Source organism: Seriola dumerili, unplaced genomic scaffold (genome assembly GCF_002260705.1).
Source record: "Seriola dumerili isolate Sdu_G_001 unplaced genomic scaffold, Sdu_1.0 BDQW01000044.1, whole genome shotgun sequence".
Lineage (NCBI taxonomy): Eukaryota > Metazoa > Chordata > Actinopteri > Carangiformes > Carangidae > Seriola > Seriola dumerili.
Genome location: NW_019174299.1, coordinates 1,896,783 through 1,908,841, shown reverse-complemented (window position 1 = coordinate 1,908,841; position 12,059 = coordinate 1,896,783). Strand labels below are relative to the sequence as shown.

The 12,059-nt window shown below is 40.3% G+C and overlaps 1 protein-coding gene across 1 annotated transcript in view; it reads left to right on the top strand.

Annotated features, from left to right (window-relative positions):
• Nucleotides 1-6,227: 6,227 nt before the first annotated feature.
• The window catches only part of hs3st4 (heparan sulfate-glucosamine 3-sulfotransferase 4), a 75,877-nt gene continuing 70,045 nt past the window's right edge, over nucleotides 6,228-12,059 (top strand). Inside the window, exon 1 of the mRNA XM_022739625.1 lies at nucleotides 6,228-6,909. Coding sequence (XP_022595346.1) covers nucleotides 6,305-6,909 — 605 coding nt within the window. The 5' untranslated portion in view covers nucleotides 6,228-6,304. The remainder of the gene's footprint in view (nucleotides 6,910-12,059) is intronic.

The window sequence follows — 12,059 nt, the reverse complement described above, 5'->3', positions numbered from 1 at the left end:
ACAGCCAACATGATGTCGGAATCCACTCCCTTGCCAAACTCTGCCATTGTGTTCCAAAGCTGTCACTGCACCTCATTGCTCACAATTATAACATAGTGACAAGTATTTCAGTGAAGGAGCAGATATCACAACTTGATTACTGCGGTAAAGCCAAAAATGTTGGTTAATACATATCCAGGCATGCAACAATATTTTCTTCTTCTGTTTTATCCCTCTGGCATTTTTAATCTCTGTTTGGATTAAACTTGTACTGAGACATGTTGATGAATGAAGAATAAGTCATCTCTCCTAACTTTTACCAACTTTTAAGTGACTGAATTAAAATCAATCAATAGGATCGTTGCAGCCGAGCCTCTTAATTGAATGAAGGCGCATCCAAATTCCTCAGAGCGATATGAGCACATGCTGGATCAACCAAAACAAGAAAACCCCTTCAGGGGGTCATTCAATGTTCCAACAGGGTGACGACCTAAACATACCTCTAAATCCAGGGTTCTAGCTCAGCGTCACAGGCTCAAAGCTCTGTGTAAATGTAGTCTACCTCCATTTTCCTCCAATTCCCTCCCCACCATTAGTCATTACTCACTAAATTATTCACAACAAACATGTTGCATTCCATTATTCAAAAACCCCTGCACATTTGTTAACATATTAATAACTGCTCAACAACTGACTTGACCGTCACAACCAAACTTCAACAAGAAATCTGTTGATAATCTATTGAGAGAAGACGAATATTACATCAGGATTCCACCAAGTATAACATAATGTATGTATGATCAGGAAAAACTTACATGAATTGTATTAACTCTCTTTGTCCCATATTTTCCAGAGTGAAGTAAAAGCAAGAAACAAAACAAAACACAAAATGCTGTATATATTTATATATACATTGGTGGAACACAAAAACCATTTTGTTAAGGCAGCGGTTCCTCACCTTTTCCGACTCCAGCTTGAAAATTTCAAAAATGTTGATGGCCCACATCCAACCCCATAACAAAATGAAAGCAGGGGAGACATGTAGGGGGTCAATTTTCCTTCTTTTTGATGGGGGGGCAGATCATTCCTTTTAATTCTTCCTGTTGCTAAGCAGCTATCCATTTTGATACTCTACTATTTTCACCATGGATATAATCTTTCAGTGTGCAATCAGACTGATGTAGTAAATAAGTATATGATGTGGTCCGGCTGGCGACAACATAAAAGTCACTACAGCTTAGAGGAGAAGAAAAAAAAACAAAAAAAACAAAAACAATGCAGACAAATTGCAAATCATTCGTCAGCCCACCTGTAAAACCTTCTTGGCCCACCAGTGAATCGTGGCTCACAAGCTGGGAACCACTGAGTTAAGTCTTTCAGTGGTCAGGATCAATTTTTACCTAATTACTGTATATCTCAAGATAAAGAGGTTACATCTAAAGCTGACTTTCATTCGCCTTTCATTTCTGTCATCCATCGCAAACAAATGCCCATCAAAACGTACAGTGCATACCCGAGCTGTAAAGCTGTGGAGCGGGAGATGTATTTGCACATTGTGTTTGTGTTTAAACATCCCAGGTTTTGCTTATATCCAGGGCCCCAGGCTTCAGGTCTCTGGATGCATGCTTTCATGTATGCATTAACCAGATTTCTTATTATATTTGGGATGCTAACAAAAACCAAATGCTTTCCAGAGGCTTGTGCGGTGCCGATCCAAATGCATTTGCCAGGTCCAGAAATAAAGCATGGGAGTCTCACACCCCTAATTGGCCCGGTGAATGTAGAGGTGGTTTGTCACCATAAATATGGTGCAGCTGTGTTTTGATAGAAATTCCTCCTGCTCTCAGTAGTTCCTCTGCTCCGCTTGTACATTATTTTTCTTTTAAATTTTATAACATCTTTTAGCAGTCCTTCTACTTGTGGCCCAAAATAAGAAATCTTTCTCTTCCTAGTTTTCCTGCAGAGGAATTCTTCAAAGAAATTCATGAGGAAAATGCCTTCAAGTATCACTCGAAGGCATTTTCCTCATGAATTTTGTTATCTTCATTAAATGCAGACGACAAAACTGTAGATTCTACCGAACCTGAACCAGCACTATACAGAGCAGAGGTACTTTATTGTGACTTTGTAGTCTATGACTCATTCAGAGTTTGCAGTATTGAAATTTATGCAATAAATTAGTCGGTCGTATAAATATTGATTTCCCTATTACTTAGTGTGTTTATTTTTCCTGCATTTAGGGCCTAAAGAAAAATTGTGTATTCAAGGTATTTTGTACAGTTTGTTATATTTCGTGGTCCCTCAATAGTCAGTTCTAACTGATGAAGGGAAGGTCACTTGTATTCGCTCTGTCATCTTCTGTCTAATTGCAGCCTGATAAACCATCTCTGCTGTCAGCAGCAGTGGGGCAGTAGGGTGTGGCGCTGGCCTCTGCACCTCTGACTTAAATTACACTGAACACAGTTACAGTCGAGACGGCTGTACCTGCCAAAACCTCGCCACAATGGCCGTTCATCTCAGCTACAGCAGACAGGCTCAGACTTTGACAGAGTTCAGAATCAGGTCATTTCATATTAGAAGACCCAAATCTCAGCAGCAATCTCAGCAGCTCCTGAGCTGTAATATATTGAGAAAGTTCCAGGGGCCTGATTTTGCATTGAGAGCATAGGAGCTGTACATGTGGTGCATCTTAGAAAAGTTTTTTTTTTTTTTTTTACAGTCTTTTGTGTTTTAGAGTAAAACAATCTCTAGCTTCATCTGTGTTGCAGCTTGTGATGCTGAATCAGACACTGAAGGAGCTCTGTGGCCGCATTAGTTCACCACAGCTGTGATGGCAGTTGTTGTATAAGATGCAGTTGACTCCTTAGCCTGGTCTGTGTTACTGGCTCCAGGCTGCTTCCTCCGCTCGTCGAGACAAAAGAACAATGCACGGTCCACCAATGGCTCTGGTTTAAATTTTAAAAACTAAAAGCCCTGAGAAACTCTTATTACCTGATGACATGCAGAACAAGTTATGTAAGAGACTTATTATAATGATATAAGAATATGTTTTGATATTGTCTAGTAGTTCCATTGAATACTGTGGATCAAATTTCACTTTTGAAAGTGAAAGAGAACATTACAAACAGGGAAATAATGACATTGCAGACCAGATGTGTACGAGTATAAAAGACATACACATGTACTGCACCAGAATAAAGTCGACTCAGCCTGTGAGATGATATTTACTGCGAATTAGATGAATAATTTTGCATTAGCTGTGAGTGCATATTGTCAGGATTGAGAATCATAAGTGCAGTGGAACCGCAGACGCGTTGGATAGCTGAGACGCATTTTTAATTCCAGGTGTAAATGTAATATGGATAATTCATATCAGAATACAATCTAGACACGAGGCGAATTTTAATGCAAGCTGCAAAGCAGGCCACTATGCTGCCGAGCCAAAGCGCTCAGAGTCTCAGCTTGATGAACAATGAATATGTGCTGGCACTAGACTGTGACTAGAGCGGTTAGCTTGTGCCATGGTTACGTGAAACAAAGAGATGGGAGAGTCATTTTTAACCTCTGTGGAGTGAGTAAATGACTGTTGGCTAACTTGGACTGGAAGACTGGAGAATTTTGGATTCTTTAGCTTGACTTAAATCCATGTGAAGACCTGTTGCCTGCAGGTAAGATAGAAAATGTCTCTTGATATTGGACTTTTGACTCAGCCAGGAGAATTTCTGTCCAACAGAACAGCTGTCTGGACCTAGGCTAAACTTCTAAAGTCTATTTGCCTGAGTGACTGCTTATTTGTAAATGCAAGTAGACACAATGCTGAGCACTCAGCTTCCATGGGGACAGACAATATCTGAGCAATTTATGAATGACTCCGATAACAGTCACAACAAAGGGAAGATAAAATGAGTCAATATATTTTCTCTTGTGCTCCAATAATAGTTTATCATCAGCGTTGAGTAGCAGCAGCCATCTTAATACCACTTCACTTGTGCTAACACTAAAATGTTCCTCTGCATCTGCTCAACAGCCCGGACTGTCTGAGCATGCTCAGAAATCTCTGGCGGGGCGACTCTTAGACATACAGGAAGTCTGATAACGGGTGGGGGAATTTACAAACGGGGCAGTTCGTGTCAAAGAGCTCTCCCCGTCTCCGAGTGGCAATTTATGAATACAACAATTTCAACAAAGCCATTGAGCTCTCCTACGCTCTCTTGACTGCCAAACACCCAGTAACCATTGTGCTCTAGACACTTGTCCACACTTTCCTCCCCCTCACCCAATCACCTGCATTGCTTATGTACAAGTCTGGAGATCGTCCATGGAAACTGGCGATTCTGTTTATTCATCTCACTTCTGAAAACATAACTCATATTTGGCCATATATATAAATGCTGGACCAAAATGCCATGTCTGATATATATACAGTATATATATATATATATACTGCCATCTGATTTGTTTATTTAGTGATTAAGAAAGCACACCGCTACATAAAGCTCAACATAAAGATCAACGTGCAGGGTCACTTGAGAAAAATGATCTATCTCCACTGGGTTGAAAAATCTTGACTATACGTGAGGAAAGTCAGCAATGGGGAAGATGTATTTTCTTTGGCGACACTCATTAGATGATAATATATATTCTTATTCAGTGGAAATGCATATGCTATATTTCTGTCCTTAATTAACACTGCAACAGTACAATAAAAGGACTTTTTGTGTCAACATTGAACTGTGAACACAGAACTTTAAACACAACAGTGGCTCTCTGTTGTGAGAGTGAGGCACTGCAAATTATTTGCGACCCAGTACTTAGTGTGACGTTGGCTCTCCTGGTGTGTTGGAGGTGTGTGATGAATGAGATTCTCTAATACAGGGAGACATTTCAGTGGCATGCAATTCTGAATCCTCATATTGCGGCAACAAAGTGTACAAGTTAAGGTCTAGTGAATATTCTCACCAGTAATTATAGTCTGCACCCATGTATAATAAATTCAGTGTATGATACGCCTAAGCAGCGTCCCCTTTCCTCAGCATAATGCAGAACACAGGATTGTTTTCTGCGTGTGCTCTCTTGCGTTCAGAATTGTGCAGATAAATGACAACCACCATCACCCTTCAATTCATTTAAAAACACACTGTTGCTCATTATCCAGTTTGATTCATATAATCTGCTTTTATATTCATCACCAGGATAAACTTCTCTTTTCTGTCTTTTTGTGTAAATTAACTTATGTAATGCTCCGCAGAAAACCAGCAGGGTGCAGACATGAGCTTTCTGTAAAATGTAATCTCTATCAAAATAATCTTTGAGATGGGAGTTTTACAGTGAACTTTACACAGCAAGAAAAAAAAATCACAGTGTAATAAGCTCTCTCATATTCCAGCTATGTGATTCCCATGTCCATCAGCAGCCACTGGAAATGGAGGAGGGGGTGGAGGAAGCAGCTTTCCACACAACTATCTCAGATTTGGAAATCTGACGTTCATAGCCCCGTTCTCGTGCACGGGCAGAGGGGAAAAAAGTGGGTGTACACACACTAGTTGTGCTGTGTGCTTTCTACAGTGCTTCAGTTCAGATGAGCTCACCCAGCCGATGCGCACATCGTAGGACCCTACCAATGTGAGAAGGCGCAAAGGAACGGCGAGCAGCAGCCTGGCAGTCAAGTGGGAAGAGTGGACGCTTTCGTGCAAAAGGCTGCTGTTTTTACGCGCAAAGTAAACAGAGAGAAGCGTAAAGGATTGTGCGCCCGTTCTCCGCTCGTTGGAACGATTCCGTGGATTTTGTGGGGATGTGAATCCACTCTTGTAGGGCTGTCGCCGACTGGACTGGACTTCGTTGCTGAGCGGCTGATGAGAAGAAGCTTCACTTTAAAACACACTGCTGATCATTTTCTTTCTTCTTTTTTTTTCCTCTCCTTTTTCTCCCACCTCTTCATAAAATGCCAGGATTCCGTCCATCATACTCTGTTCAGTTCAAGCCAGGCTGCTCATTTGGAAGGACGCCAGACCTCCAGCCTCTCAAATCTGCAAGTTCAGTCCAATAAATTTTGACATTGTCTGTCAGCTTTGGAATAAAGAAATCGATACTCAAGAAAAGGGACGCGATATTCTTCCGGAATTTTAACGATCCCCCCACCCCCCCACCCCCTTGCTATCCTTATAAATATGCGATTTGGTTGGATTAGGTTGGTTTGGTCCAGCTTCACTCTTTGTAGCTGGAGCAGCCTGATAGTGACTGATTATTGCCGTTGATTTTTGTCAATGCAAGACTCGGGGTGGAAACATGTCTGGCCACTTCTTTGAGAGGATCACTGCTATCAGAGATGGCATTTTGGTCCAGCACTTCGGTTTTCACCTCTAAAGTGCCCCGGAAAATCTTATTCATGTTCACCCTCTCCCTCTCTGTCACCTACTTGTTCTATAGCTTGATGAGCTGCTACAACTCGCTGCAGTTCCCCCTGCAAGAGAACTACGTGTATCAAGGGAGGCTGGTGACGGAGGAGACAACTTTTGTGACATTGAGGGAGAAACTTTATTCCGCTTCCCAGGGCTTTACCGAATTCACCGAGGCCGACAGAACCACCGCGGTTTCCACCGTGAAGGATCATGCTGAGGCCGAACAAAGGACAGTGGAGTGGATTAGGACTCAGGCGTCTCCAACTAAATCGGCAGCGGCGGCGGCTGCGTATCACACCACCGCGCTGGAGAGGGAGCACCAGGAATTCAGCACCACGGACAGCGAACTCAGGATGAACTGCACCTCGGATTACGGAGAGAAGAAACTTCCCCAAGCCATCATCATCGGGGTGAAGAAAGGGGGGACCAGAGCCCTGCTGGAGGCTCTCAGGGTGCACCCGGACGTCAGAGCCGTTGGAAATGAGCCACATTTCTTTGACAGGAACTACGAGAAAGGGCTGGACTGGTACAGGTGAGTTACCATGTCAGTCTGATCTAGTGATTTAAGGACTGCGCCACCGTTGTGTGCATGTTCTAGCAACATCTGTTTTCTCTTTAACATGCCATAGTGCTTTAGGGTTCGTTTTGGGTTTTTTTAATGCGTTTTTAAGTGCTTTCCAGTAATACTTCTTTTCAGTAAGGTTCAGAAATCTACTCCCAAGAGACAGACTTGAACCAGATGATCCATCAGAGTGATCCACTTTTCTGCCCTCAAGGTTGTCATAGTTAATGTACTGTTGCGTGGTCATGCAAACTTTCAAAGTCAGTCTGCGCTTTCAGCTGCACTGAGCCACAATAAGAAAAGAAAAAAAATACTTTTTTTCACTATGTTGAATTCAAGTATGTTTCAAGCAAGTCTATGCAAGTTGATTTTCATACATGGTAACATGAATGGGAGGCAAAGACAAACTGAAACTGTGGCAAAATCAATTCAAAAAAATTTACTGATTTATGGTAAATGTCTAAAACATGATCAAACTCTGACATGGTCCTATAATAGACTCCGATCATTTTGCTTTCAAATAAGTGAAGAGAGTTTTATAATCTTGTGTTGAGAGTCTTAATATCAGAGTCTAAACTTGCCTATGTGGAACAAAACATCCTTTTCTAAATTCTGAGCTGTGTATTTAAAATACATTGAAAGCCATTTGAATATACAGTGTTCAAACAGCAGTTCTTCTCAGTAAAAGAGAATCGCACTGTACCACAGGTCTGTCTGTTATTATGATGTTCTGTCAAACAGTAAGCAAAAATTTAGACTTTTAACAAAGTTGTACTTTGTAGTTCTTACCAGTTTCAGTCTAGGTTGTAGTCTCATAGTGTCTTTAGTCTCTTAACATTTTATTTTACATATTTAATTTGAGTTTTCACTATTTTGACATAGTCACCGGGTGCTTCAGGCTGACTCCTGTATCCACTGGTGAAAGTGAAATGCACAACACACTGTGAGACAGCAATCATTGGATGTTTATGTTATATAACTGATGAGACATTGGTTATTTGTTGATGCCATTTTTGACACTGACCAACAGATTTTGGCTAAATATGCACTCGCTCGGATACACACTCACACACACATGCACAGTCATGCTTCAAAACACTTGGGGAAGAATTCTATAGGAGTACATTTTGTGTTCTTGTGATATGTACTGTACATAAGTTGTACATTTAAAGGAGAAGCTTTTCCGACCGACCGTTCAACCCATCACTTACCAGAGCTCCTCAATGCTCAACTACATATAATCTAACGTGACAGTGGCTGTGTAAGTACTGTGTATTCTCAAATACCTTTTTGTCTCTGTTTCGCAACCGCTTCTCAAAGGAGTGTGAATTTTCCACACCTCCCTTCACGTATGTGACGGTTTACATTCACTTTGAGTCCAGGTTTTATTGGCCAGAGAAGAAGCTGTTCATCACTGCAATGTTTATGGGAGGACAAAATCAATTTGAGGGTTCATTCATGGTCAATTGGTCATGGCTCAGGTAGGCGTTGTTCCCACATTATGATGTTTGACCAGGGGAATTCAAGATTTTGTAATGGAGTCAATGAGCTGGTGAGAATGACGCTGACGAAAAGTTCCTTCTGTTTCTCCATATAGACCCCGGGTCTGTTGCGCCGGTGTTTGGGTTGTGGAGCATCTGCTTTCATCTTGCTGCATAGGCATGGGAGCTCTCGGCTGTTCATTTAGCCTGTGTTAATGCAAGCTGTTTCATTACGCTCACGGTGAAAGGCTCATTAGACAGGAGGATGACATGCTTACATAAATAATAATAAGTGTGTGCGTGTGTTTTAGGGCCCCTGAGCCAAACAAATCCCTAAACCTTAATTTTATATCTTTCATTGTCCAATGTGTGACATTCACCTCAGAATGGTGCGATCAGGGAGGAAAGAAACATATAGGCAACATTTAGCACTATTGGGGGGGTGAACTGATATAAAAATTTGTCCAGACCACATTTGTCTGTTTGTTTGTGTCTAAATGATGCATTTTACTGCATCACTCACTCCTGTCTGTGATGCTCTGGCTAATGTGCACTTAATGGAAGTGAAATTACGATCAGTTACAGATGTTTGCAACCATTTGACATTGGTGTAGATGAATGAGATGAGTAATCTAATACACTGCGATTCATAAATTCTTAGTAACACCTGCTTCACATTTTGGTGTATAAGATAGATAAACTATGGGGAATATAACCCAGAGGCAGTCTCTTCTCAATACAGTAAACCCAAAGATGTCTGTGTGTTGTTGCACTAAAAGCTTGTATTAATTGTCCTTTACAATCTATTGTACAAATATTCAGGTTTAGTGATCTTTCCAGAGAGTGTGGTTCTTGTGGCTGTGTTTGGATTGTTGTTATTCGTGTATGTATGGGGGGGGGCTGCTTTGTTATTTTTTTTGTGATGCTCTGGAGGAAAGAAAACAGGATGAAGGAAATTTCCACTGAGTCTTGTGCTGTGAATTAAAGCTCCTGCCATGAAGTGAGAATATACAGCGGGCATACGATCAAGCTCGCCTGGAGCTTTTGCCACTGCAGTGTCCTGTGTGGTTCACTGAGGGTCATAGGTAGTAGGGTGAGTCCATTTAAACAGGAACTTTTCAGTTAAATCTTGAACATTTGATTTCACCTTTCTGTTTCAGACACACCAGAGAGAGAAAAAAAACTGCATTTTCACAGCAGATTTTTCCTGGCACATATCATAAAGAATCAGATCCTCCAAGGATGTTGCCATTATCCTGTAAAATGTCTGAAATGGTCAAACATCAGTGGCAGTAAAGGAAATATGAGCTCCTTTATGTCAGCAGCAGCCCACACCCCCTCCTATTCCACAGCCACAATGTTGGGAGGCAAAGCAACCAGCAGGCGCTCACTGAATCAAATACAGGAAGTAACTTGTTGGGTTTTATTTTTTATATGCAAAGACTGTAGGTTTGTAGAGAATTCACCATAACAACTGCACTTTATCAATTTTTGAGTAATTGGAAAAATCTAATCAAATTAATTGATTCATTCTCTCAAAAATCTCTCTTGTGTGATTCTGCTCTACTCTTTTTACATGGATGAATAACTTTCTAAACATGACAGAATGCATATATCATTAGTAGGGTTGCAACTGATTATTTCCATTATCGATAAATCATCCAAGTACTTTTTTGATGGTCGATTAATAAATTGAATTGAATGTCAAAAATATAAAAAGTAATGAATTTTACAATTATAAAACAGAAAAGAGGAAAAGATGAATGAATCCAATAATCATTTCATCTTTTCTGAACAGTTGTTTTCATAAAATGCTTTCTGAAACCCTTTTGCAATTGCTGTACAATATATGACATAAATGAACACATCACCAAAGTCCTACTTTTCCGTGATTTAATTTGGATTTAATTGTGCAACAATATATACATGTATACATATACATAGAAAGTGCTGCTTTTGCTGTTAGAGTAAGTTGGTCTGTTACACCCCACACTGGAAAACTGATCAGTTACTGACACCAACAAAATAAGCAAAAGTAACTCGAACTACTGAGATTGAAAATCTAACGAAGTAATCTGTCATATATGTACATCAGAGAACGTGCTGAAAGTTTTGCCATTTTCTGAGAAGGATAAAGGCTTTCAGACTTTTTGTATTTTTTCTGTAGAATGTGGTCTACATGTTTTTTTTCATAACACCTGGATACATTTAAAATCAACGTTTCTTCCAGTGATTTCACCTCTTGAAGATGGTTTTGGCTTCCTGTACAGACACAGAGCTCCATGTCCATTAACATTTTCGTACAACCCCAGCACACATTTAATGTTCACATCAGGATTCCAGGTATGGTGTGGGTCTCATATGAGCCTCCATGGACAGGCCCAGATGGGTGATTGGTGCTGCATTCCTGTTTTTAGCACTCTTGGACAGTTTCTCCACTGTGTTTTGGGCTTACTTGAACAAGCAATTAGCAATGTAGTGCCATCATTACCATACACAGAGGACTTTCATCAGCCAATTGGCGCTTCTAATGTTGCCTCTATTTCGGAGTAAAGAGGATGAGCCACCACCACAAGGATTTAACTTATCTGTTCTCTTGAGTATTTCTCAACCTGGTGCAAATGCCCATCCTGGAATAGGAAACATTTGATGCATGATGACCAATACAGCAACTGTTACTCCAGCTCTGTGCCAGTGTTGGTAGACTTCAGTGGAGAGATAATGTGCCTCATGAATTGCGCTGAAGAATGTAATTTATTATCAGTCATACGTGATTTATGCCTTCTGTGGGTGACCATTCTCAGCAGGAATTCACACTAGTTAGGGACTCGTCTAATGAGGGCTTATTAGTGAGGTTGACTGTTCCATATCTTAGTCATTTCTGCAAAACAAACCAAACCAAATAAATGTTGTTGTTTTTTTAAGTGTTAACTAATAAGGGTTTTAAAAGGAGAATTTAGAACAAAAAAGTTAATCACTAAAATGCTGAACGGTTGTCTGAAAAACTTTGTCATGGATTAATAATCATTAGAGACAGGTGGAAAACATGTTGTGATCGATTACAGTCGAATCTTGTTGACAGAGCAGTTATTTTTCCTCTTCCTTTTAAATTTAAAAATGGTTACACTATTATGTTGCAAAATAGGAAATTATGTATCTTTCAAAGCGCTTTAAAGTTTGAGTTAACGGGCAGATCGATGGTGGCAGAATCAGCCGACCACCTTGTTAAAAATAACAGCATTTTGAAAAGTGTCAGACTGTCCGTTTTAGATTAATTCCAGTTGAAAAGTATGTGTGACCAGATCAAATAATACGACAGGAGGCATGAGATTTCTCATCTTTTGAGGCTCAATGGAATTCTGCTCTGCATTGATGTGTGAACTGGACAGTCGGCAAAGTAGGAAACAGTTATATCAGTCTTTTCACAAGGAATAAGAATGGCTTTTTTTCACAGTGAAAGAAAAAAAAATCTGGTAGAGAGCAATTGTGCTGAGAAATATGCTGTGTAATAAAGGAATTATGTAATAAATGTATAATCAAGTAATTTAAAATGTTGAAGCATGAATGTGTCGTCAAACTTCTTTGGATTTTATGAGCAAATGCCGAGAGTCAAGGTAAAGAAAGACCCATATGTGTTGG